General features: G+C 42.0%; 1 protein-coding gene across 2 annotated transcripts in view; it reads left to right on the top strand.

Moving 5' to 3' along the window:
* wizb (WIZ zinc finger b) overlaps positions 1-27,219 on the top strand; it is a 34,315-nt gene extending 7,096 nt beyond the window's left edge. The window contains exons 6-16 of one of the 2 annotated variants that reach the window (XM_079252628.1): positions 5,945-6,382; positions 11,417-11,842; positions 13,504-13,557; positions 14,016-14,564; positions 14,655-15,107; positions 15,207-15,713; positions 15,817-16,386; positions 16,472-16,683; positions 22,949-23,192; positions 25,571-25,736; positions 26,169-27,219. In XM_079252628.1, coding sequence (XP_079108754.1) covers positions 5,945-6,382; positions 11,417-11,842; positions 13,504-13,557; positions 14,016-14,564; positions 14,655-15,107; positions 15,207-15,713; positions 15,817-16,386; positions 16,472-16,683; positions 22,949-23,192; positions 25,571-25,736; positions 26,169-26,487 — 3,938 coding nt within the window. In that variant the 3' untranslated portion in view covers positions 26,488-27,219. Of the gene's footprint in view, positions 1-5,944; positions 6,383-11,416; positions 11,843-13,503; positions 13,627-14,015; positions 14,565-14,654; positions 15,108-15,206; positions 15,714-15,816; positions 16,387-16,471; positions 16,684-22,948; positions 23,193-25,570; positions 25,737-26,168 lie in introns of both variants that reach the window. The other variant, XM_079252627.1, reaches the window with a different exon arrangement.
* Positions 27,220-27,609: the final 390 nt, after the last annotated feature.

Here is a 27,609-nt window from a genome sequence, read left to right as displayed (position 1 = left end):
AAACAAAAACCTGGATGGTTATGGTTAGTTAAGTAGCCAGCTGAAATGAGGAAGCTACAGCTCCTCAACGCAGTCGGCCAAGGTTCAGATCACTGGTCCCGGGTCCTGTGCTGCAGGTCACTGTTTTCTTCTCTGACCCCCTTTTCTGTCAAGAAACTATCCAGTGAAGTCCTCTAGAGTCACAAACCAAGAATGAAATCCTTTAAATAAAAAAATTAATAGAATATTTTCCTGTTGAGCTTTTGAAATTTTATACACCAACCACACGATTGGACAAACTCCCTGGAAAAATGATGTCACACAAGAAAAAGGTAAATTTAGGGGAAAAAGTTTAACAAAATCTGGAAAAATGTAACAACACTACAAAACTGCTGATGTTAAAATGGCCTACTGCAGGAAAACTAGAAGAACATATTTTCCTTCTCACAGAATGCCGCGAGACTGTAATTCTCATAGGCCTGATCATACTGTACTAATTTATTTAGACACTTTCTTTGTAGACAATCCAGTATTGGATTAGTTTTAGGAAATGTTTTCATGCTAGTTCAGAAGCTGTGCTACTAAATTGATTCTCCTCATATGTTGGACACTTCAAGATCTGCCAGGATGAGTTTCTATGGCAATGGAAAAGTTGTTTGAAAGTTGGATGCACTAATTAAAGATGCATTACTTAACTTTCTGACCTCAAAACGGACTTGTTCGATGACACAGTAACATCTATCATGTATATTTCTGCAGCTGCTGCCATCAGCAGCGTCATGAGGCAGAGAAACTGAACTATACAACTTTTACATCTGGGACGCAATGTTACATTTCAGCAGAGTTTCCTTTGGTGGTATAACAAGGAACTGTCTGTTTGGAACACACAACGTTGCTCATTCAGCAAAGAAAACGCAAGAAGATTAATAGAGAAATGGGGACAAAACAAGGGTTATCGTAAGATCGTCTTTTGCTGGCTGGAGAGACCAAGATCTTATATTGATGAGTGAGTCCGACTGCTGACCAAAGCATTTCCAGCACACCTTAAAGATTGTTAGTGGAGTTCAGGTCTGAATCCTGGCATTGTCGTCTTGGAATACGCCCCTGCCATGAGTGAAGAAAATAATCCATTGATGGAAGAACCTCCTCATTCAGTATGTTCAGGTCATAAACTGACCTCATCCATTGATGCTGAACTTAGACCTGACCAACTGCAGCAACCACAGATTATTGACTGCCCCTATCGGCTTGAACAGTAGTCACGAGGTATGATGGCTGCATCACTTCATCTTCCTATCTTCCTCTCCTGATGCTTCTCTTTCTCTGGAACAGGGTAAATCTGGACTCATCAGACCACATGACCTCCTTCCATTGCTCCAGAGTCCAATTTTTCTGCTCCCTGTTTGCCATACTGATTACTGGTTTACTTAAGGAACAAACAGCGATTCAGTTTGAGTTCCCTTTAACACTGTCCATGTAGAAATGCTCTTACTGTTAAACATTTCTCTGAGTTCTACTGTTGTTTTTCTTCCATGTGATTTCACCAAACGTCTGATTTTAGCATTTCTTCCAACTACGTTTCTTCCTGGAAGACGACCATCCCCCACTTTCCCTCCAGCTTTTAGTAACATGCTGGACAGTTCTAAACCCTCTTTTAGTAGTTTATGCATGTCCTGAGATGTTTCCACTGCTTGATGCCAACAATTTGACCATTCTTATACAGACTAACATCTTTTCCTCGACCTCAAGATTTGTCTTTCAACATGGTTGTTTAAGAAATAAGAATCTATTTTATGCATGACTTGGGGTTGAACTACTTTTTACCAGCTGAAAGATACCCCCTACCCCCTCCAGTAGGGGGGAAGGGGGTAAATAACCAGCAGGAGACTTGTACCTGTTTGCTCAGTTAAATCTAAGTGGCAACTTTTTCTGGTAGCAGAGTTTTGTTTCTACATCTAACAGGTATTAAGTATCATAAACAGCCATTTAGACTACTAGATGAACAGTAAACTAACTCGGCTTTTCGTTCCCATCACTTCCCAAAGTAAATATGTGACTTTTTAGTGGCATATGTTTCCCTGTGTTTGCCAGCTGATAACTAACAGCGTATGATCTGTGGTTTGGAGCTGGACAAAGTATACACTGGTTCATATCAGAGCTTTGTAAAAAAAAAAAAAAAAGCAGAAAGTAGAAAACTTTGGGTTTAAAATTAACGCAGCTGGCTTCAAGAGCAGACTTATAATACAGTAATACCATCCAGTCTAAAACACTTTAAAAGGATGTAAATTAGTTTTTCACTTCCTCTATGTCTACAAAACCAGTTCATCCCAACTGCTACCACCAAATTAAGCTAAAAAAGAAATATCTGTTTCAACAGCTGGGGAATAAAATATGTGTTAATGAGATTTACAAAACATTGTATTATATTTATTTACCTCATTGGAATTTGGGCTGTACATTTTTAGTTTAATTCTTGAGTCAGTTTTTGTTGGTTCCCAGTACCAATCCAAGTCATTGAAAACTAAGTATGGATAAGTCTCATTCCAGTAATTGCATTTTCCTTATACATAGTTAATGCACGATACATAAATGCATTAAAGTTTGAAGCAATTTTTATAAACAAAAATAAGCATGCTTCTTGTTACCTGTCTTTTTATTGTCCCCCTGTCTCTCAGTTGTTCGGTAATTGGACAGTAGACACAGTTTATTTCTTGGAAGAGGCCTTTTAGTTGAGCGGTGAAGCATCTTTAAGAACCAGTAGGGTCACAGTCAGAACCATTTAATGAGCTTTGCTGGCGATCCTTTCCTCTCTATTACTGTGGCTCTGCACAAAAATCATTCTGCTGACTGTAGTGAAACTTTAGTCTGCTTTCTCCTACAGTGAGTAATAACACACAGATCTGCTTCTCTGAGCTACTGTGTTGCCAGGTCTGCAGCAGTGCCTCTTTTCAGCTACAAAATTTCTTATTTTTTCCCTTTACTCACTCTTATCATGCGCAACATGTGATAGCAGTGCATAGTACCTTCGAGTGAACACAGATCCCGAGGAGGCATTTCTGCACTGCGAGGGAAAACGGGAACATTCTCCTGATAGACGATCAATCCACTGTGGGTGAACACGTGGCCCATAATGACCCACACGGTGTGATGAGCATGCGCTCATCCCTAACTCTACCAGGGATGCCACGATTTCTTTGTGTGAATGTTATCAAAGAAATAATCATATTTTTACGATCATTAAGCATTAAGCAACACATTAGCTGGGTGATATTGCATAAGCTTTTCCTACAGGCCTGTAAGTTTTCATTAGTGCTGTTAAAATTGATGTTATGTCAAAGAGATCCATCTCTGGAAATATCATTTTCTGTATTCCGTTCACCTCATCTCGGTGAACGGAAACCTCCAAAAACCACGTTATCCTGCTCAATGATGAAGATTGGTCGAAAATTGCCACAATCTGATTTATCAGGCATTTGTGTTTGTTTTGTGCACAAGTTGTGTTGATCTGCTGTTGTGGTTCAGACCGGATCTTTCACGTGATGACAGAAACAAATCTTTATGATTAATTCATGGTGCCGTTGAATACTGCGATTAATTTAGAAAATTAAATAGTCATGATATCCCCTCACTTCTTAATTCTAACCCAGCAGGAATAGAAACACAAATCTTATTGTACGGACCAGTTGCATTCCTGCTCCATCACACTGGTCTCACAGTAAATGGATCCGACAGTCAGTTGCTACGTTTACACGGGAGTTTTAATTCCTGTTTAATTCCAAATTTAAGTTAATTCTACTTTAAACTGATGAAAAATTACCATGTAAAAACTTAATTCCTAATGTAAATATCTATTTGAAATTAAACTAATGCCGATGTAAGGGGCTGGTTTATTTACATTTTAGTTCTGAACTATTTAATTCCTCTGTCATGTAAACCTTAACTCCGCTCTAAGTTAACTCCGGTCGTTCTGAGCATGCTCATTACCTTGTCCTGTCCCGATGACGCGTGTTGTTTTGCCTCCTGTGTTCGGTGGTCTATCTTTATGCTCCTGTTGAGCTGGTACTTCAATTTTGTAATGAAAAATAGTGGCAAAACTGGTACTTATTATGTCGTTTTTACAAGTTACGACTGAAAAGATGAGGAGCAGGGAGTGAACCTTGTTTATTTCCGGTATCCGTCATACGTCACCTGCACCCTCTGCCCAATCAGAACCCTTCCCAATCCGCTGCTCTACTGAGGAATTAACTAAGGACGTGTTGCATGTAAACCTCCCTTCAGAATTATTTTCATGTAAACTCGTAGGAGAATACATTAATTCCGAATTATTTAATTCTTAATCATTAAATCCAAATTAAAAAGAACATCATGAAACTGTACCCAATGAAGTTCTGCACAGTGACTGATTCATTTGAACCATCTGTGTTGGAACAGGGATACATGGAAAACTTGCAGGATCGTGGCCCTTAAGAACCGGAACTTGACACCCCTGGTCTAAAAGGTGCAGAATAGTAGATCTTCAGGACCGGACTTTAGTCTCCCTGGCTTACAGAGTTAAACTCACAGGAGTTTAATGCTGCATTTAAGAAATAGAGAAACAGAAAGAAATAATTTATTTTAAAATTGGGAAGCTACAGAACTTTTCCCATTTTCCCATCAGGCACCCCCGACCAGCAGCTAATTCAGCATCCATCTTACATCCTACCTGACCTGTTAGCTCTCTCCAGCAAGCAAAAGACGATTTTATGATGACTCTTGTTTTGTTTCTTTCTGTCTTTGTATCTTCCTGTGTTTCTTTGCTGAATGAGCAACGTTGTCTGCTCAAAACAGCCAGTTCCTTATTTTACCGCAAAGCGAAACATAACTTTGTGCCCAAGCAGCAACCTCCGGCAGTTAAAAGTGAAGCCTATGCGAAAGTGCATCAAACTGCAGTTCCTCCTTCATCCACTAGGGGCTCTAAAACAGCAAATCCCCATAGACTCCCATGTTAAAAAGACCAACTTCACAGCAGAAATAAACATGTTTACAGCCTGGTTCAAAAATCCATTTTGGATTTAATAGTTCAGGTTTACCTTCATGACAACTGTGGGTGAAGTGAATTTTTTTTTAACTCCTCCCTTTAAAAGTAATCTCAAAATTCGGCATATTTAGGGGCGTGTCGATCTCCAGCTTCAAGTAAGAAGAACGCAGAACAACCGCGGTTTTTAGCCGGTTATCAACGTGACTTAGCTTTAGCCCGCTTACCTCAGTTAGCTGGTTAGCTCCTGTTGTCTCCAGGTTAGCTCGGTTAGCTCTTAGCTCCAGAAAGCTCGGAGTTTACGCGATGTCAATCATCCACCATGATTCTCACAGCCCCCCTCTCAGCTCCACCTCTTTGCCCATATTTGTATTTGCCCGGTGAGCTGACACGCATGCCCCTGCCAACATGGCGACGGTAGGAACCGCCCACCGAGCTTTAAGTCAGTTTTTCAGAAACCTATGGGTGACGTCACGGAGGCTACGTCCATCTTTTATATACAGTTTATGGTCGCGCCTCAGATGTAAAAGTTGTATAGTTTGGTTTCTAGGCCTCGGGATGCTGCTGGGTAGCAGCAGCTGTAGAAATGCACGATACATGTCACTGTGTCATCAAAAAAGTCCAGGACGGGGAGTTTTAAGATCGACAAGTTACCGAATCTGTCTTTAAATGACCAAAATTGATATTCCTCAGAAGATGTTTCTGGTCTGAACATGCTTCAGTAAACAGCTTACTTTATTGTATGTGGAGCAGTTTTACAGCATGCATAATGAATGAGGTAAAAATGCAGAGTTAACTCAAACCGTTGAAGCAATTTTTTAATTATAAAGAACAGATAGCAGTTTCTAAGGTTTAATTAGAGCTAATAAAGGAAATTTAAGTTTTATTTATTGGTCCTGTTTCAGTCTGATTTGTATTAGATGATTAAAATGTCTGATTCCTTCTTGATAGACGACTCTTCAAGACAGCAGAGCCCCGCATCGTCGCCACCACCGGCTAAGAAGGGCGTAAGGGCGGAAAACAAGCCGGGGGAGGAGAAGGAAAGAAAGGTTTTCTTCTTGAGGAGGAGCAGCAGGGTTACCGCTGCTCCAGCACAAACTGACAGCGACGACGACGACATTGATGATGAGCGTGTGCGATGTTTCCTGTCAGAGGGCATCTTAGATGAGGACAAAGACGAGATTGATGAGGACGCTGAGGCGCCGAAGAGTGTGGAGAGGAAATGCCCCTACTGCCCCGATCGATTTCATAATGGAATCGGGCTTGCCAATCACGTGAGAGGCCACCTGAACCGAGTGGGCGTCAGCTACAACGTGCGCCACTTCATATCCCCCGAGGAAGTCAATGCCATTGAGAAGAAGTTCTCCTATCAGAAGAAGAAGAAAAAAGGTCAGCGGCTTGTTGCATGCGTTTCTTTAGGCTGTGTGGATGATTGTGTCGTCTTTTTCCAGTGTTTTGGGGGAAAAACACGCTTAGAAATGATAACCCTGATAAGCAGGAGGCTGTGTTCTGACCTGTCTCTGCTATATCGAACTTCTCAACCCTCAAAGCAACAAACTATTTCAGGTCTTTTGCAATCTGTTGCATCTGTTGCATGTAGTTGAAGTTTTAGTAAAGAAAAGCAGTCGCTGCCAAACTGAAGGTCCCTGACATGCATCTTCAGGGGTCTATGAATTATTCAGGTAACATGAGAAAAGCCAGAGTTAGCATTCGATAGTCGGCGTGGCGGGGATGAAAACAAAAAGAGGTTCAAGAGAAAACTTTCCTGCAAGTTATAGAAAGTCCACCCTTCTGTTGGGTTTCTTTGTTGGGAAATCTTTTATTTAGACTTTTGAGATGCAAGATTTTTGAGACTTAACCTCTGAGACCTCATTTAGGGGAAATGCAGGCTGAAAAAGTCCACAATCTTTGGGCAGATGTGTCCTGGGGTACAGTTAAGGATAGCCTACTTAACTCGCAGCCCTCCAAGTCTAAGGCAACACATTTTTAGCAAAGTTGAGGTCCAGGTTTGGAACTTGTATCCACGATAAATTATTTATTTAGCATAAAGCTGCTGGCTAATCGTTCAATAAAATATGCAACATTTTTAAGTAAGGGTCTGTCTAGTTGAGGTTTGGTCATGTTTTAGGTCAAAAGACTTACATTAACAGGATGGATTTCACTTCACAGGTGCAACATATTATGCACATGCTACTTTTGTTCATTTCTCCTAAGAATCAATAAAAAAGGATGGAATATGATTTTTATAAATCATCATTTCATTCAACAAAATGGCCGAAGGAAAACCACGGTCTAAATCAGTGTTTTTTAACCTTTGTCGAGCCAAGATACACTTTTTTCACTGACAAAATCACAGGGCACACCACCAACCAAAAATGGATTTCAAGGGTTTGCATCATTTAATTTACAGAACATGCCCACAACTTTGAAGACGTGATATGATTTTTATTGTGAAGCAAATATCAAATGAGACAGAAGAACATAAAACATAATTGTGCATAAGTATTCACCCCCCAATGTCAGTACTTTGTAGAGCCACCTTTTGCGGCGATCACAGCTGCAAGTAGTTTTTGATAAGTCTCCACGAGTTTACCACATCTTGCCACTGGGATTTTTGCCCAATCTTCAAGGGAAAACTGCTCCAGCTCCTTCGGGTTTGATGGTTTGCGCTTATGAACAGCAATCTTTAAGTCTGACCACAGATTCTCAGTTAGATTGAGGTCTGAACTTTGACTAGGCCATTCCAACACATTTACATTTTTTTCCTTATGCCACTCAAGTGTTGCTTTAGCAGTATGCTTGGGGTCATTGTCCTGCTGGAAGGTGAACCTCCGTCCTAGTCTCAGATCTCTGACAGATTCATAGAGGTTTTGCTAAGAATATTTCTGTATTTAGCACCATCCATCTTTCCCTCGACTCTGACCAGTTTCCCAGTGCCTGCTGCTGAAAAACATCCCCACAACATGATGCTGCCACCACCATGTTTCACTGTGGGGATGGTGTTCTTGGGGTGATGGGATGTGTTAGATGTGCGCCAGACATACCGTTTTCCTTGCTGGCCAAAAAGCTCAATTTTAGTCTCATCTGACCAGAGCACCTTTCTCCATACATTTTGACAATCGCCCACATGCCTTTGCGCAAAGTCAAAATGTGCCTTCTTATTTTTAGCAGAAAGTAATGACTTTCCTTTGGCCACCCTTCCATAAAGCCCAGCTCTGTGGAGTGTACGGCTGATTGTGGTCCTATGGACACATACTCCAGCCTCTGCAGCTCCTCCAGGGTTACCTTCGGTCTCTGGGCTGCCTCTCTGATTAATGCTCTCCTTGCCCGGTCTGTCAGTTTTGGTGGGCGGCCCTCTCTTGGCAGGTTTGTTGTGGTGCCATGTTCTTTCCATTTGACGATGATGGATTTTATGGTGCTCCTGGGGATTATCAAAAATTTAGATATTTTTTTATAACCTAACCCAGACTTGTACTTCTCAACAACTTTGTCTCTGACTTGTTTGAAGAGTTCTTTAGTCTTCATAGTGGTGTTTGGTCAGCAGCGCCTCTTCATTAGATGTTGCAGCCTCTGAGACCTTTCAGAAGAGGTGTGTATATACTGATAGGTCATGTGACACTTGACTTCTGAAGGTAATTGGTTGAACCAGAGCATTTTAGGGCCTTCATAACAAAGGGGGTGAATACATATGCACATGGCAATTTTCAGTTTTTTATTTTCAATTTTTTTTTTTTTAATTTATATTTCTCATTTTACTTCAAAACTTGGACTGTTTCGTGCAGATCCATCAAATATAATTTTCATTTGAAAAAAAAAAAAGTCAAATTAGAGGTTGCAATGTAACAATTTAGGTAAAAGGCCAAGGGGGGTGAATACTTTTGCAAGGCACTGTACCACAACCGGGAACGCCAAGTTAGGAACTGAATGTATGTTGCAGAGGTCATGTTGAGGGGCCTCCACATCTCACCTTTATTGCAGCCTGAAAAGCTGCCTCCCCACCACCATGCTGTTACAATGCTGCCATTAGGGCATGGTGGCCATCCACCTTCGATCCAGAACTTTATCCGTCACTTCCAACCCATGGAGCGGGGCATCTATCAGGCAAGAAAACTGAAAATGAGTCGTGTGTTTCTGTTAGTGCTGTGTTGTTTGTGAACAAGCCGGTTCTAAGAACTGATTCTATATAGTGAACGAGAGGAGCTGACTCCCATCTGGAGGAGCTGAATCTTCATTTTGATTGACAAGATTGTGATGCAGCCAATCAAATGCAAGGAAAAACCTCTATAAGAAGGGAGGGGGGAAGATGGGGAGTGTAGTGGTACAGACCAAGCAGGGAAGTTTTTTTTTTGCGTTCAGTGAATATCTCATGAAGAAAATTATGTGGTAACTATAAGGGAAAAATAAAACTTTTATTAAAGCACTACATAAAAAGATTGCTTCCCAACATACAAACAATTTATAATGCTACATTAGGCTAAGATAGAAGCTCTAAGTCAAGGATGTGCAAACTCAATCCTTGAGGGCCAAAATCCTGCAGGTTTTCTTTGTATTTTTTTTTTTTTTGACACACCTGACTCACATTAATTGGATCCAACAGCCAATGAATTTCTGCACAGTGACTGATTCATTTGATTCAGGTGTGTTGAAATAGGGATCCATTGAAAACCTTCAGGATTGTGGCCCCCGAGGCCCAGAGCTGGACGCTCTAAGTGATACCAAATGAAGAGCCATTTCATCTGAATCTCTGAAGAATCGAACACGTAAGTAATTTTTAAGATCACTGCAAATGTTTATCTGGTTAAAGGCGGTGTAGATGTAGCCTCTGAAGTTTCCTGGTTCAAAAAAGTTCATCTGCTTGCTGCGCGCATGGATTGTCTATAAAAAGATGGATGGAGCCTCTGTGACGTCGCCCATAGGTTTCTGAAGAGCTGAATCGAAGCTCAGTGGGCGGTTCCTACCATCGCCATGTTGGCAGAGGCATGAGTGTCGTCTCGCCCGGAAAATACATATATGCTCAAAGAGGTGGAGCTGAGAGGGGCGCTGTGAGCGTCATGGTGGATGATTGACATCGAGCGAACTCCAAAGTTGCCTGTAGCTAAGAGCTAACCGAGCTAACCTGAAGATAACAGGAGCTAACCAGCTAACTGAGGTATGCGGCCTAAAGCTAAGTCACGTTGTTAACCGGCTAAAAACCGCAGTTTTTCTGCATTCTTCTTACTTGAAGCCGAAGATTGGGTACCTGTCAATCAAAAGGACACGACCCTAAATATGCCGAATTTTGAGATTAAATTACTTTTAAATGGGCAAGTTAGGAAAAAAATTCACTCCCCCCACAGTTGTCAGGAAGGTAAACCTGACCTATAAACCTAAAATGGATTTTTGAACCAGGCTGTAAACATGTTTATTTCTGCTGTGAAGTTGGTATTTTTAACGTGGGAGTCTATGGGGATTCGCTCTGTTTTGCAGCCCCTAGTGGATGAAGGAGGAACTGCAGTTTGATGCACTTTGACGTAGGCTTCACTTTTTGCCGCCGGAGGTTGCTGCTTGGCTGCGCATCAGTGCAGCAGCTGCTTTCTGACTGCGATGCGTTGTCCTGATGGAGACTTCATCTAAACAAACTCATTCACTCTCTGAATCAAACACACACTTTTATTTTTTAACAATGCAATAATCTCATTCAAGTTTTCACAAAATGCCTGTTTTATTTATTTTTGGACTTTTTTTTATAAGCAGAAAGTTCCTTCTTTTTCCCAGACTGCACAGAAACTGTGACTTGCTTAATAATGTAGCACAACTTCTAAGCAGATCCTCTTTAATGAAGCTTATCTGGAAAACCAACAGTTTAACCTGTTTGAGGTTGTTATGCGGGATAAAGACAGGACAGGAGAAGATAAATATAATAGAAAAATAAAACCCTGAATCTTTAATTAAGCAGAATCTCACATGCAGAATGACTTGGACAACACTGCATTTGCCGACTCTGACAGTCTGTGAAGATGAAACATAAATTCAGAGATTATTTGTCAGAAATGATGTTTGAGATGTTTAGTTGTGCTTGGATCAACAAATCCCAGGTCTGGATGGGGCCTATTAGAAATATCAACTGGTGACCATGTCTGATTTTGATATGTAAACTTTAGTTTGTTGTATTTTTAATGTATTACCTGTTAATTAATCATGAAACGACACGTCATTCACACAGTGATAGAAGCTGTTTTAGTGGAAGACTTCTTTGGTCCGAATGGGCTAAAAATTTAGGGATAATTCATCATTAAGTCCACCAAGTATGATGACAATCAGTCTCCCGTTCATTAGGGCAAACCAGTGGATCCCAGTTTCCATCTCCAACTAAAGTAAACTGGTCACAACTGGTAAAAGGGCATGACTGACTCGCCTTTGCTCAACTTCCACTCTTCTCTCTAGTTGCCAACTTTGACCCGGACACCTTCAGCATGATGCATTGCGAGTTCTGCAGCGCCGGCTTCGACACCCGGGCCGGCCTGTCCAGCCACGCCCGAGCCCACCTCCGTGACTTCGGCATCACGAACTGGGACGTCACAATCTCGCCAATCCACATTCTGAGGGAACTTTTCTCCAGCAGGCCGGACCTGGTAATTCCCACGGCTCCTCCTAAAAGTCCTGGCAGCTCTCTTGAGGAAGAGGAGGAAGACGACGATGATGATGATGATGAAGACGGGAATGAAGCGAAAGCTTCAGAGGAAGAAGGAATTATAGAGGTAAAACTGGAGGGGGAGACAAGTGAAAGGCCTCTGTCTGCTTCAGAGTCTCATCAATTGGCGTCAGTGTCACATCAAGGCTGGAAGAAGGAAGAAGAGGATGAATTCGAAGGTAAGTTTTCCATATTTTCCACATGAATTGAAAGCAATGTGACTGGCTGAGTGGGTGTTTGTGTTGTTTCGTGACCCTGTCAGTTCATGGAGTTTAACTTTGCACTCTGAAATGATGACAAGACTCATTAGAAACGTTAAAAAGCAAGAAGAAATGCAAATTAATGCAAGAATAAGACACAGGGAGGTGTTGACAGAAAAAGATGTTCAGCAGGAGGTGTTTTTGTGTGTATGCGCGTGCTGTAAGGAGAGAAAGAGAGCGTCCCTTGATGCCCATGGTGGATGTGGCACTCGGGTGCATTTATCCCCACCTCCGCCTCCACTGCTCGATTGGTCACGCCTTAGCTTGGCGGTGCATATGGGGGCAAAATGGCTGCTTCCACCTCCCCGCAGACCCAAACAATAGCGGAAAAACTGTCTGGCTTCAGCTGTCGGGAGTCCGATGCACTGCGGACCGGTGAGTAACCGCGCGCGCTGATTCCCGAGCACCGCGTGCCCCCCCCCCTCCCCTCTGTTGAAATCTCAACCCCGACGTCGAGCTGGACGTCTCGCACTCCGCATCTTTCTGTCACATTATAGCCAGACAACAGTCATAAAAAATGAGAAAACAGAAGTCTTTATGGCGCGAGGGCACGTTAAAACGCGCAGGTAGCCCGTGACATGCCTGTCAGGAGCTCATAAAGCGGGTCATTGTTTGTTTCCAAGAGGTCGATAGAGGGAGGGGGTTGTTCTGTCCTCGCAGTTGTAAAAAAAAAAAAAAAATGTTAACACTTTGTTGGCTTTAAAAAAAAGAAAAAAGAAATCTCACGCACGCGTCTCGAATGACGTCCAGCGTTTTTACCAGCACCACAGGGTCTGTAAAAATCACCTCCAGTTGCCCAATCCTCGCCATTTTTTTTTTTACTCCGCTTTGATTTTTGATAGAGGACACGCTGTGCTCTCAAAGTGGAAACATGCATGTTTAGAAATAAACTGTCACAGAGCGCGCGAGGGAGGCAAACACTAACACTTTGCGGACCAATAAGTGGCGGTAATCGGTCATCTTGTAACAACTTATCTGGATTAACCAAGTATAATCGGAAGTGTTACTTTTTACTTGCAAGTCTCGGCTCGCTTCGCTGGTTTCTTTAGATACAAAGTCATACTCTGTGCTGTTATACTCTGTTTTTTTCCTGGTATAGACTATAAATACTGAGCTCATTATTGGGAATACTCTGTTATAATAAATGGTGTTATAACGCTGCGCTCCGAGGTGTCACATCGCCTCTCTTTTACAGTCAGGAGATGAACTGACAAGCGCAGAGCCGCCCACCAGACAAAAAGCATTGTCTGTCTCCACGTCTCTTTTGATTTAGCGATTTGTCGCAGAAAATGGCACTTTTGTCCCAGGAATGCCAGACTGCGGGAAACCAAGGCTGCAATGTTTGATTCACACAGTAGTCTAGTTATTTGCTACTTGTCGTTTTTCTTCCTATTTTTGTTCCCTGAGTGATTAATTATGTGATATTTTTATGCATTTCCAAACAGAAGACATTATAAGGCGGCGCTGCACGGACTGAGAAATTACAGGCAATAAGCTCTCAGGACTCCTGTTCATTTATTTAATGCTTTATTTATTAGCTTGTAGTTTTACCTGTTATGTTTTTTCTTTTTCTTTTTTAGGGGATGACGAGGAGGCAGCCGAGGAAGAGGATGAGGATGATCTGCAGCTTGCAGGTCTGCATGGTTTGAACTCCAGCGGGAATGCCGACAGCCTCTCTCCGGAGAAGGATGCAGACGTTAAGGGTGAGGTAGAAATTGTAGGGGATGCTGACCTGAGAGTGTTGACTGTGAATTGGATTCGCTTCAGCTGAGGCTTTGTGAAACTGACCTCAGGTCACTGTTGAGGTGTGGCGACACTACAGCAAAGTATGTTGTCCAGAGGGAGAGCCAGAGAGACAGAAAAATGTGTTAGCTTTTAAAGGAGAGAACCTCTGTGTCAGTGTTACTGCAGACTTCAAGACAACAATGTGAAGTGGGGTGATGTGTCTTCTGGGGTGTCTGTGACCTGCATATAAACCTTCACCACCTGCTGTTGTTGGCATTCCCGGCATCAGGATTTGTAACCGCTGTGTGTTTGACATTCTTAAGTTTTTCTTGGGATGTTTAAGGTGCTGTTTTTTTCGCTTCTGCAGTCCACAACTTGAAGTGTGAGGTGTGCAACTCTGAGTTCAAGAGCAAGCGTGGACTCTCCATTCACGCCCGCTCTCACCTGCGCCAGCTGGGTATCACCGTCTCGGAGAGCAACGGGGCCCCCATTGACCTCCTCTACCGAATCCTTAAGGAGCGTGACTTAGACGGCAAAATAAGCCCATCCCATCTCAACCACTCCCCGTCTGCTCCTTTGAAAGATGAGGAGCCAGACGACATGGACTTAGACGAGAAGCCCATCCCTCTCTCCATCCTGGCCAAAGCAGCAAAAGCAGTACCGCTGCCCTCTTCCTCCCCTGCATCCACGCCTTCTTCCAGTGCCTCTCCAGCTCCACCGCTCTCTGCCTCCCCTTCATCGGTAGTGAAGAAAGCCCCCATTTCTTCTTTACTGCCTGTGTCTTCCCCTTTGCGCTCCCCTGAGCACAAGGCTGGGGGAATAAAAAGCCTGACCCCCAATCTCTCGACCACATCCACCATTGCAACAGCCAAACCCCTCTGGGCACCGCAGGAGAGCGATGCTCCTCTTAACCTCAGTAAGTGTCATTCCCTTGGGTAAAACCTTATATCCGCTTGCTGTTTATTGTTTTCTTGCTACTCAATTGAACTTTTTTCTCTCCATTTAGCACTAGAAGTAGACCCAAATAAGGACATCGTTTGTCAGCTGTGCGGCGCTTGGTTTGAGACTCGAAAAGGTTTATCCAGCCACGCACGAGCCCACCTGCGACACTTTGGTGTAGAATACTCTGAGTCCAACGGATCTCCCATTGACCTCCTGAGTCAACTCATTGATACCGATGACTTCAAGCACAAAGCCAGTACGTTGCAGCTTGACAGCCACACGGAACCACGGGGCCTCACCACAACGCTTCCTTCCCCAAAGCAACCGCTGCTGACCCTCTCCTCTTCTTCCTCTTCATCGCTCCTGTACAAGGTGACCACAGCTGGTGGTGGGTCAACATCCAAAGCTACCTCTTGCTCTGCCTCGTCCTTATCCAGCCCACCTGCCAAGCGTCTCAAGACCTCTTCCATGCAGGTCTTTCGTCTCAGTAGTGGGGAACTTATGGCCCTTCCACACAGTGAGTGAAACGTGATCAGTTGTTTGGACAAAACCAGACTCCCACCCTTTTCTTGTTTAATACAGTTTTTAAAAAGTAACTTTTCTTCTGATTTCGTAGATGAACCTCCAAAGGAAATAGGCTGTGAATTCTGCGGTGAGTACTTTGAGAACCGCAAGGGACTTTCCAGCCATGCACGCTCCCACCTGCGCCAGATGGGCATAACTGAGTGGTCCGTCAATGGTTCCCCAATTGACACTCTGCGGGAGGTCATCACAAGGCGAGGCTTGCCCTACGCCCTTCCTCTAAAACCTCGTAAAACTCCACCTCCGTCCTCTCCTGGACCTCCTCGTTCTCCTCTGTCACCCTCCTCGTCTCCCTCAGGTACCCTCCTGGGTCGCCTACCCTTCACCTTCGCCCGTCCCTCCAGTCCTCCTCAGTCTGTGGTGTCTAAATCCAGTTCGGCTCCTCCAACACCTTCCGGTGGCCTGATTCTGAAGCTGAAACCTGAGCCGGTTCAGCTGGAAGTCACAGCTCCAGCAATGGTGGGGAGATCTGGAGGTTTTTCCACCGAGTCTCTCAAGTCTGGCTGGAGCAGCTCTGACAATGTGTTCCCCCTCAACTTGGGTATTTTGAGTACTGTTATTCCCTGATAAATCATAAAGAAAATAGATACTAAATAGATTAAATTTGTGTTAATGAAGTTTCTCTTATCACCCTGTCTCTTTAGCAATGGCCCATGAGGTGGAGCCCACGCGAGACATCCGCTGCGAATTCTGTGGGGAATACTTTGAGAACCGTAAAGGCCTCTCGAGCCATGCACGCTCCCATCTTCGTCAAATGGGCATTACGGAGTGGTCCGTGAATGGCTCGCCCATTGACACCTTGAGGGAAGTCATGCACAAGAGAGGGATAGGAGGCTCTTCTAATTCGGACCATGGAGTGAAGAAAGAGTCAAGCCAAGGAACTAACAGTCCCTTGTGGGAAAATGCCAGTGGTGCCAGAACATCAGAGGGATTGGGTGTTTCGGGTTACCAGGCCTCCAAATTTCGTAAATCTCCACTCAGTTTGCTGCAGTCAGGGCCAAGGTACCAGAAACAAGGATTGGGTAGCTCTTCTTCAATCCCATCTGCAGGGAAGTTTTTCAGGATGTCCCCTTTAGGGAAGAGGCCTTTATCAGAGGAGGCCAAGTCAGTGGAGACTGCCCACTCATCACCACATCGGCTTAAGACTTTCTCAGCCCTTCCACAGGACTTCTCACTGAAAAGGAAACCTTCCCCGGACAAGCCTGGACACCAGGGTGAGTTGTAATAGTGAAATCCCATCTCATCCTTATCATTAATCTGTAATAAAGTTGCTCAGTTTACTCCTACTGTGTTTTTCAGACCCCAGTTGTGAGCTGTGTGGTTTCTACTTTGAGAATCGAAAGGCTTTAGCCAGCCATGCGCGAGCCCACCTGAGACAGTTTGGTGTAACTGAGTGGTCTGTAAATGGATCTCCTATTGAGACTCTTAGCGCTTGGATGCGGAGCAGGCCGCAGAAGGTGTTGGAGATGCACCGAAGCTACATGCAGGGTAACCGTTCTGCCCTCAAAAAGGTGAGGAGCCTGTTGGTTGTTGTTATTTCACAACAAAGTAGTATTTCAGATCAATGTGTGTGTGTGTATTTTATCTGAATGGAAGGAGTTTCATGGATTCAGTTCAATCTTGTTACCAATGTAAGTAGAGTTTATTAACACAAAAAAATGTAAGCTATATGGAAGAATTTGCCTCTCACCCAGGCTGCGGTGTACAGCAAAAGATGAGAACCCACTGAGCTACCTTTATCGACAGCCTCGCTCTTCACAGTGCTGTGAATCGGCGTCATGCTTTGAGATCAAACGAGGCCTCTGCTGGTGGCATGACAGACATTTTGTGTCTTGGAAAGCTTCAGACGTGTTGTCTCGCAGCTTCGAGCCTTACTGTAGATCCCGTCTCTTTTACACTCAGTGAAAATCACTGTGGGGACAGATGCCAGAACAAGTAAGCTATTGACTTGATAGTTGCCATAGTAACCAGGGTGCCTGGCAGCTTATGTTTCATCTTCAGATAAATTATGGCAAGCTGTTGATGGAAAAAAAAAAAGTATGTTCCCCCCACTTCAGGATTAGTTTCTGGCGCATTTGCGTCACTGTCACACCTTTTCCCCTAGCTATGATGTGACACACATGCAGAGACGATTACCTTTTAAATGTCCTTGTAATTGTAATTGTATTGGTTTTTTGTTTTTTTTTTTCCATCCCAGAGGTAAACCCAACTAAACATTGGGTATTGGGATAGCAGGCTTCAGTTTAAGAACTAAATATCTGTAGATTATATAAATAGAAAAAAAAAAAAAACCCCACTAATTTACCAGTCAACTAACAGTAGATAACTGCTAGCTTTGATTAAAATACAACTTAGTGATTTTTAAACAAAAGAACATTTACCATGCGCTAGAAGTAGGAGAATATGTTTATAATATTAGTTATAACGTTAGTTATTCGATGTTCGTTTTCTTTTTTTACACTTTGTAAGTTCTGCAATGACATAACACGAAGGAGCACAGCCAAGCTAGGCTAACTTTGATAGTAAAAAGTTTTGAAGCCAAAGATAACAGACCACAGTCTTATAATTATGAGTAAAACAGACCTCAAAACCTAAAGAAAATAACAAGGTTTGGTAGAAATATGAAATCTTCAAAGAGAAGAGAGTTGTGTGAAGAGAACCAGTAAGCATAGCTAACAATCACTAATACTAGCTAACAGCAGCTAACACCAGCTGTACTGTAAGGTTCACTTTCACATATTAGTCTTAACAGAATTGTACACCTGTGTAAAATCCTATTAATGGAAGAATAAAATGAATAATATTGCCAGACAGCAAATGGATCTTGTTGACAAATCCTCAGCTGATAAGTAGTTATTATAGCTAACACTGTACAACAAAGTGAGGCTGCTTTTTGTCAGAGATTGCAGAGCTAAAGCCAAAAGTTACAACAATAAGAAAATAGAAGATGACATAAAACTAAAAACAGAAGATTTACACTGTCCAGTTATCCTCTTTCATTAAAGAAGTCCTTGTTCTTCACCTGTACAAAATGAAACCAGGCAGGAAAGCTAACTTCAGTAGCTTAATTACTGATTTATGTCTGGGAAACTAAAGGCCTTTACACATCAGAAACAAATATACAACATGAAATTTTGAATTCAGAGGTGAAATATCAATGTGTTTAATGTGCACATCAAGTGCAAATTACCAAGATTCTAAAATAAACTCATGAGATGTCAAAAACAAACATGGATTTCATATGAAGCGATGATATTGTGCTGATGCTGCAAAAGAAGAAAGAGAAAAAATTCTAGAAAACAAAAAGGAGAACTTGGGGAGTTTATCTGTTTTAGTCCAGGAGCTAAAACTGGACCACAACTGCTCCAAGACGTCCCTGGAACAGTCTGAGGATCCGCTTTTACATTGTCTTTTTGATAATTGTCGCTGTGATATTTTTCTTGCTTGTTGAACAAATACGAGTGCTGTTACACAAAGACAATAAGACACTTGGCCATGGTAATGAAGGAGTTTGAATGACATGGTAGAAGCTATTTGCATAGCTGAAAAATCAATTGACCTAGTTTGAAAAATAAAACTGGCAAAATTGCTGGGCAGAATTTCTTGTAATCCTTTGAAAAGAGTCCTTTGGCTCTCAGATGATCTTGATACGACTCTATGTGAACAGTCCCATTGACCTGGCATTAATTTAATAAAGAAAATACTGCTGTGTGTATTATTCACACTAAATATTCAGAGTAGGTATGTAAAGACCATAAGACTGTTTTTTTTTTTTTTTTTTTTTTTTAAAATCCAAAACTATTTACCATTGGGAAAACCTAAATTGAAGAAGAAACAAAAGACTGATTACATTTTAAGTACAAAATTCTCATTTTATTGCACTCAGACATACAGACAGATAGATGGATATGTACTTTTTTAATGCCAGGAGAAAAATATAATTTTCTCTCTTTCTCTCTCATATTAACCCTTTAAAGCCTACCTTATGAACAACTGGGTAGAAAAGTGCATTTAAGTCTTTTTTTTTCCCCTTTAACAAAATCTTTAAAAAAAAATATTTTGGTATTTTTATCATTTATTACCATGCAATAGATCAAAATTGTTGTAGTATAGTCATCTGCTTTTTTTTTTGTATCTGTCAGGGTGCAGGAGGCGACAAGGTTTTAGTAAAGTTTCTACCATAAAATGATGCAAAATGACACAGAAACTGTATGCTTAAAACATGATTAGTTAGGATTTATATGGTTAAATAATGTAAAACAACACACTGTGATGGGACACTAAAATGTTATTTTAAATGTACTTTTTTAGTAGCAAGGTTCAGAATTCATCATTTTTTGTGCTCTATTTAGTTGTCCTTTTTTTGCGAATATAATCAAAATACTAATTAATTGATCATAGGAATAACTTCATTGTGCATGTCATAAAACAGTTTTTCTTCAGTTGCCTTTTTGGTTTGAACACAAATCAGTTAAAATTATGTACATTTTTTATCAAGTGTTTTTTATAACAAACAATTAAATTATTAATATAATCCTTAATAGACCTTTGTTTCACCTCAGTAAACCAATGATTGTGACTTTTTTTTATTTCAGTGCAGTTATAAGTATGTGAATACAGTTCAGAGTTAAGTATATATTACATTTACAAATGTAAGCATGGATGTACATTAATAATAAAACACAGACTTGGAGGCAAGATAAGTGAACAGGGATTCATTATAAGATTATTTCAGGTTATGAGGATGTAGTTTAACCACAGAGCTCAAAACCCCTCGTAGCCTCTCTGGTGGTTTGTTTCTAGCTGATCAGACATCTGCTCAGGGTGAGGTTGGCTGGAACTATGCTGGGAAGCGTATGATGTCGCCTCTATTAATAGGAATGATAAATTCACATGTTAACATAAAGGGGAGGGCGGGGTGTTCATTTAAATGCTAAAAACCTCTGTGACTTGTTCACATTTGACTCACAAGGTGTGCACTTTCTTTGATGTTTTTTTCTCAGCTTCAAGCTGCATTTGTTTGTTTAGATTCATGTAGAATTGCATTGTCTATAAAAGGTATACTTTTGTGTTGAAGATGAGGATAAGTAGCTGAATATGTGCTCCGGGATCTGATACAGAATCATGCTCAACCCCGCTAAAGCACAATGTACTGTCACCCAACAAGTCTGTTTAACAGAAAATGTGCATTATAGTTGTACCACTGAGCAGTTACGCTGTGTTTTTGGATAAAGAAATACAGTATTGGTGCACCCACACATGAATGCTTTGTAGACACATATAAAAGACAAATACCAGCTTATTCTGACCAGTCGTCATGATTAAATGCTCTTTTAGTCGTTAAAGCAGCGACTTGCAGAACAGATCCAGTTTTACACATCATTGTTGCAGAAAATGTGTCCGTTATTATCATGACCTTGTTTTGATTTCTGCAGTGAAATGAAGTAAATACAAACTTGATAGCAAAAATCTGAAAGAAGTGACTTTTTAAAAGTCATTTCGTTGTTTAATTTGATGTTATAAGCGCAAATAAAACAGATAGTAATTGTTGATGTGTGGGCACTATGCTACTGAATAAAACCCCTTTAGGAGGTATTTTTCTGTTCAGATTGTCTGTCTAGATTTTTGTCTTGCTCGGTCTTTCATTCGGAGACATTTTTTGGCTTTGCTGCAGACGCAGCATGTCAGATTTTCTCTGATATTTGGGTCAGGGGGATTTTAAAGGACTCTCTAAAAGCTTCTGCTTGTGCTTCTAAATCATGGTGGATTTTGAGGTCTGCTAAGGTTCATTGTCCTGTTGCAAAAGCCAGCCTCTTCTCATTCCGTGTGTGTGTGTGTGTGTCGGTGCGCGCGCGTGTGTGTGTGTGTGTGTGTGTCTTGAGTGACATTCTTGAAATTTGTTGCCATTTAGTGGAATGTGCAATGTTTAGTTTGCCCTTTTAGCCCAGAATAAAATGAGTTTTATCTCAAGTTGAGCTTGGCAGATCCTGTTTGTATCTGACTGAAATAGTTTCCCACAAGTGCTCCTGATAGTTTTTTAAAACTTACAACTCAATAATTATCATTTGAGGAGAATTTTTGTTTATTCATTGCTGTAAATTGGCATAGAAAGAAAGAAAGAGAGGAAACGTGTTTGGTTAATTATTTCTTTGTTACAACACTTCGTCTTGCCAGTAAATCTTTACACCATTGGAAAGCCTGTGAATTTGCTTTTTGAATGAAGACACTTTTTTTTTTAAAGGAAAAACATTTGTGGGACAAGCAGCAGAGGTTAGTATGTGGGTGGTATCCATGGAAAAACTTGCCAAATCTTCTTTGCTAAAGCCAAACAGCATATGCTGCTATTGACTCTTGTTTCTTGGATCAGATAATTAAAGGCAGAAGAAACAATGTTGTCATTTTAACACTTTGTTTATTTCTGAAACTGGGGCCTTAGCAGCTAGAGGAAGGACATCCACAGCCACAACATACTGGTACCTCCTCCTCATGCTCATTGGTCTTGTGATACTGTGGAGTCAGTACTTTGATAACTAACAGTCAAAATATTTGTTTCAGTACTTTTTTTTTTTTTTTTTAGTTTTGAGGTACAACTCTGCTGCTATAAAACATGCTATTTGGTTTTACTTCTGAGAGTTTTAAGGAATAAAACTGTGTGCAAAGCCCAGCAACATCTTCCCGTGTCACATAATTATGGTTGCCTATCAGATGGTGATGCTGCTACTGTTTAGTGATGATGAGGTTTGCTTGTGATATTCTACTGGTTTTATCCAGGTTATTGCCCATTATGTTTTATTAAATGTATCATATTATATGCAATACTTTTAATTTAATAAATGTCCATAATCTTATAATTTTCTGTAGTTTAATTACTCTACAGTTGTAGTAGTTTAACTACTTTGTTTTACTTTTGTGTATTTTACTTTTGTGTAATTTACTGATAAATATTTATTGTTTTAAAAGAATTCCTATTCAATTATATTGCACTGAAAAATCGTGATTTATCTTTCAGGAGGAAAAGGTGTCAATATGAATATCAGTGAAAATTGCCATAAATTAATGATATCATATTGATAGAATCCCTATTTTAGTCCCACTCTACTGTTGGATTTAGATAGAAATAAACGGCTTTCCAGCAGTTGTAAGAGCTAAGCTTTCTGCTTTGTTTATTTATTTTCACAACATTTATTTATTTTCTATTTATTTAATTTGAATTAAAGGAATTTAATGAAAAATACTTTTAATCACCAAAGGGAAATTCTACAAATTATGGTAACCTAAAAATTTATTGATTATTATTATTATTATTATTATTACTACAAATTAAAAGCTAATTAATCCCCGTGAAGTTGCCAAAGCATCCTATTGTACAGCTAATAGTATATGAGTAAAAGTTCATTTTGTTAACTTAATCCAGTTTACACATGGTGGCTATATTTTGACTTAAAATATGTATTATGGCAAATGTTTTAACATTTTGAAACTGAAGAGCTGATACGTGAGAGCCCGCACACGACTTCCAACGTGTCTGGACTGTTGGTTTACTCACAAATGGCAAATAAAGAACCTTACTGGGTATCGTTTCATATTTACCAAAGGCTTCATTCTTCTAAAATATGTTAACAGTTTAGTTTTATGCAACATAATATGAGGGTCTGTGTTTACAACAGGACACGTTTTAAGTGCCGACAGGATCACTCATTGTCCATCTTCCAGACCGACAGTTCATGTCTCTCTGCATCAGCAGATTCTGATCGTATCATCCCAATCTTGTTGCAGAAGACCCACTCGTCCTCCTCTTCCTCTCAGTGGTCTTCTTCGCTGGCCGTCAGCCTGGTGCGACCGCTGAGCCGCGAGGTCAGCCAGGGCTCTTCCAAGACCACCGAGGAGGAAGCTGGTACCAGTTTACAGGCGGCTCCCATCAGGCCGGGTCGCAGCAGTCCCAGTCTGTCACGGCTCGGTGGCGGCCTCCCACTCCAAGCACAGGTGGCTCGCAGCGAGCTGAATGTCCGCCTGCCCAGAGGTATGCAGGGATACGGCATATGCTGCGTGTGTCTGAGTAAATACACCTGCATAGATTACATTTCACTTTCTGTTCATGTTTTGATAAATAAATTCAATAATTCACACTTAAACTGCAAATTTATTCGTTTTTAAAAGTTGTTTTTTCTGTATGTTTGAGATGTTATGGGTTATAGATTTTCAAAAAAATACAGTATTTACGTAAAATACTTAGAACTGACAAAGGAGTGGTGTGACATTTGGTGTTGTTGCATCAGTTGTTATTGCTCTGGTAACTATGCAAAAGGTTGCCAACGTGTTAAAGAATAAATTTGATGTAATTTAAGATCTATACAGTCAAATATGACAAGCAGAAATAATGCGTGCATGGGAAGGGCTTCAGTTGGTATTAGTAATAAGTTGGCACAAAAAGTGAAATTTGTGTTTGATCATTTATTTCTCCCCCTTTAATAATACCAGCTGGTCATGTATTATACATAACTGGAAAGCCTGATTTGTCACCTTTACATCAAGGTATAACTTTTGTGGAATGAGCATCATAGTTAAATGTGTAGCTAATGCCACCAAAATCTGCCACAATATTCTCCTGTTGGTTTTCATTCTGGTTGTCTTCTGAGTGTATTATTATATTGGATTATTGAACTCTTCCAGAGTGATACACTTTGTTCTTTTTGCACAGTCAGTCCTCTCTAGCATGTTGGAAGATCCAGGAGGAGCTTGGCACCTCCTCGTCATGCTGCTCGCCAGCTTGGTCACATTTTGCTGCGGGATTGCACCCAAGCTGATTCCACTAGCGTTCAACGGGTTGAGGCCTGGACTCGCGGCTGGTTATTTCATCCGCTCCACCCCTTACATGTTGAAAGTAGTCTGTGATGATCCTGGCTCTGTGGGGGGAGTGTGTTGTCATCCTGGAGCATGGAGTTATGTTCCAGATTGTGGAGATACGGGATGTTGCCAGCGCTGGAATCTGATTCTGATAAATTATCCATTAGTTAAGTTCCAGTCAGGTGACAGTCAGACATTCGTGGCTGATATACACCTGGTTGCACTTGCACCTCATGACAAGTGAATGCTAAAATGAGAGGATTGCAGGGGATTTTTGCACATTTTGGTTGGAAAACCCACGCATTTAGCCGTGTTTGTCATTACACAGAAGCACAATCCTTACAGGTTATACCCAAAGACTGTATATAAAAGATGGACGAAGCCTCCGTCACGTCACCTGTAGGTTTCTGGAGAGCTAAATGGAAGCTTGGTGGGCGGTTCCCGCCGTCGCCATCTTTGCAGAGACATGCGTGTCGTTTCTCCTGGAAAATACAAAATTGGGTAAAGAGGTGGAGCTGAGAGGGGGGCTTTGAGCGTCATGGTGGATGATTGACATCTAGCAATCTCCGACTTGCCTGTAGCTAAGAGCTAACCTGGAGCTAACGGGTGCTAATGGTGGTAAGCGGGCTAAAGCTAAGTCACGCTGCTAAAAACTGGGGTTGTTCTACGTTCTTCTTACTTGAAGCGGGAGATCAGGTACCTGTCAATCAAAAAGACACGCCCCTAAATTTGCCAAACTTCTAGATTAAATTACTTTTAAACGGGCGAGTTAGAAAAAAATGCATTCCCCCCACAGTTATCATGAAGGTAAACCTGACCTATTAAACCGAAAATGGATTTTTGAACCAAACATGTTTATTTCTGCTGTGAAGTTGGTCTTAACATGAGTCTATGGGGATTTGTTCTGTTTTGCAGCCCCTAGTGGATGAAGGGGGAACTGCAGTTTTATGCACTTCCACCTAGGCTTCACTTTTAACCACCAGAGGTTGCTGCTTTGTTGAACCTCGTGGTGAATGTGACCAATCAGGCTTTCCAACAACGTATGATACAGCACCAGTTGGTTTTCCCAAAAGGCAGAAATAACTAACCAAGCAACACATTTCCTTACTTTTTGTGACAAGGTTATACCTCAAATTTAAGTCCATTTGTTTTATTTAATAGTATAAATATTGATACTGAAACTTTTCATCAATGGGGGGAGGGCAGGATGCAAAATGTCTGCACTGTTCTCTCGGATGCAGTGTGTGTTAGAGCCTGGTGTGTCATTAGCACTCTTACATGTCATTCTATTCAAAGGTTGAAGCTGTCAAATGGTTTTTATTTCGTGTTTCCATCTGTCATGAGCTGAGGAAGTTGACAGTGTGACACTTTCCTTTTTACCCGGTGGCTTTGAAAACTGAAGGAAAGTGTCACATTTTAACATAAAACGCCAACGAACGCATGAACCTTTATCCAAATTTAGCAGTGCGAGTTTCCCCGCCTGAATCCAGCTGAAGCAGGTAGCTCTGTGGCCCCGCTTCACCAACACCTTTTATTGCCTCTTTTCTTGCCAAGGTTTTGAGCGTCGACCCTTGAAGCACCCGTCTTTCCCAGACGGAGCAGAGAGGGACAGCGGCACGCCAAAGCCTCCACGCACAGGCACCGTCCCCGCCCTGGTGCCCAAGCCACCCTCCTACCCACTGGTTAAACTCGTGGGGAAGGTCTACACCCTGAAGTGCCGGTGAGTTGGATACTTGGCCGTCGTCTCAGAGGGCTCAAGGAAAAATATTCAGGGCTCTCACTGTTAGTTATTTTAAGCCTGTATCATTAAATGAAGTGTCTAAGTTTTAAATAGTCCCATGATCCTCTAGAAGCAGCCCCTTCCCCCACAGCCTGCCAGGCAACGCTTTACTTTTGGATGCTAATGCGGCGTATTGAGAAACAGGAACCATTTGGGATTTTAAAGCAACATAAAGGAGTGCTTAAGCTCTGATGTAACTGTAGTATAAATGTTTGACGGGATCAGCGTCCCTCCCCCCCCTCAAGGGAGATGCCTACTTAGTAGCATCAGATTGTACGCTGCTGCGTCTTCATGTGACATTTTGTCAGAGACGTTGCAGTTATTTCGGCATCGTTTCCAGCCGAAAAGTCTGTTTGTTCTGCTCCGCTCCAGGTTCTGCGAGGTGGAGTTCCACGGCCCGCTGTCGGTGCAGGAGGACTGGATCAGACACCTCCAGCAGCACATCCTCAAGATGAACTACGACAAGCCTGCAGCCGCCAAAGCCGCCACCGCTGATGACCAGGCTCTGATCCACAACTCTGCCCAGGCCTCTACCTCCACCCCGACCCGCTCCACAGCTCCCAACAGCCGCGCCGCCACACCTCTGGCCGAGTGCGCTCCTGCCATAACTGCCGCAGAGATTGTAAAAGTCTCAGAGGAGCAGTCCCCCCTCATTCCAGCTTCCATTCCTCTCCCCACCCAGACGGCGTAAGCTCAACTCCTTCACCGCCACCGACCGTCGCCACCTGTTTTCTCCTCGTCCGGTTCCTGTTCAGCCTCCCCTTTTCTTTGCTTTCGTCCTTCACAAAGTGTTTAGAAGGAGCGTCTTTAATTCCAAAGAGCCCTCTGAGCCCCAAGCACCTTTGAAGCAGCTTGAGACTGTTACAAGGTCCTGTTACCATGGGAACGAAGCTCCCCTGGCTTATTGGTGGATCGGAGATGGGTGATGATGGGAACTGTCCAAGGTTAATGGAAGAAACGAACAAATGTTTGGTTTTTTGCCTTGTTTATAATGAATGTCCAGGTGATACTGTACCTCTCCCATTCACTGGGAGATTTGGGGGACGATGCAGCCCCTTATCAAACCTAAACCCACGCCCCCCCTTTCCTTTCTACTACGGTTCTCCCCAACCTTCCCCCTTACGAACATCGCACTACTAAAACCTTCAAGACTTTGACCTTTTCTATCAACAACAGGTTGGTTTGGCGTCCTAACTGATTTCAAAGTGACATTTCTAATCATGCCAGTCTTGTGGTCGAGACTATAAACGTGGTAAAAGGCACTTTTAAAGTCGTCACTCAGCACTTAATGGGATGCCCATTTCAAATGGCGTCAATGTGGATTTGACGCCTAATTCCGATTGGAGAGGCGGAAGCACATCGAAGAAAGGAAACTCCTTCAAGTTAACTTTATAATGTAACACTGCCCCCCCCCCCCCCCCCCCCCCCCCCCCTCCCCTCTACCCCTCCAAATATACATTTAGCTTGAATGTAGCTCGAAGCACCTACTCATTCCTTTATATGCACACATTCATACGCAGTCCAACGTATGTTCCAGTACGGCGGCGCCATTGAGGGTCCTAACGTGGTGTGATGTTGCTTTTCAGCAGGTAGCGCTGCTGTTGTGTTGAAAGCGTAGTTGCTTTGTTTTATGTTTGTTTTGAAGCTTTGAGATTTTAAGAGTTGGCGCCACAGCGCTCGTGCGTACATGTTTCGGTTTGTTCCACTCACGGTGTTGCCATTTTCTTCCTGCTTCTTCTTTTCAATGTAACCCAAATAATTTATTTATTCTTTTGCATCTGAATGTGGTTAAAGTTAGGTAAAAAAAAAATAT

This window comes from Telmatherina bonti (genome assembly GCF_933228915.1).
Source record: "Telmatherina bonti genome assembly, chromosome: 14".
Taxonomy (NCBI): Eukaryota; Metazoa; Chordata; class Actinopteri; order Atheriniformes; family Telmatherinidae; genus Telmatherina; species Telmatherina bonti.
This window is presented reverse-complemented; position numbering and strand designations above follow the sequence as displayed.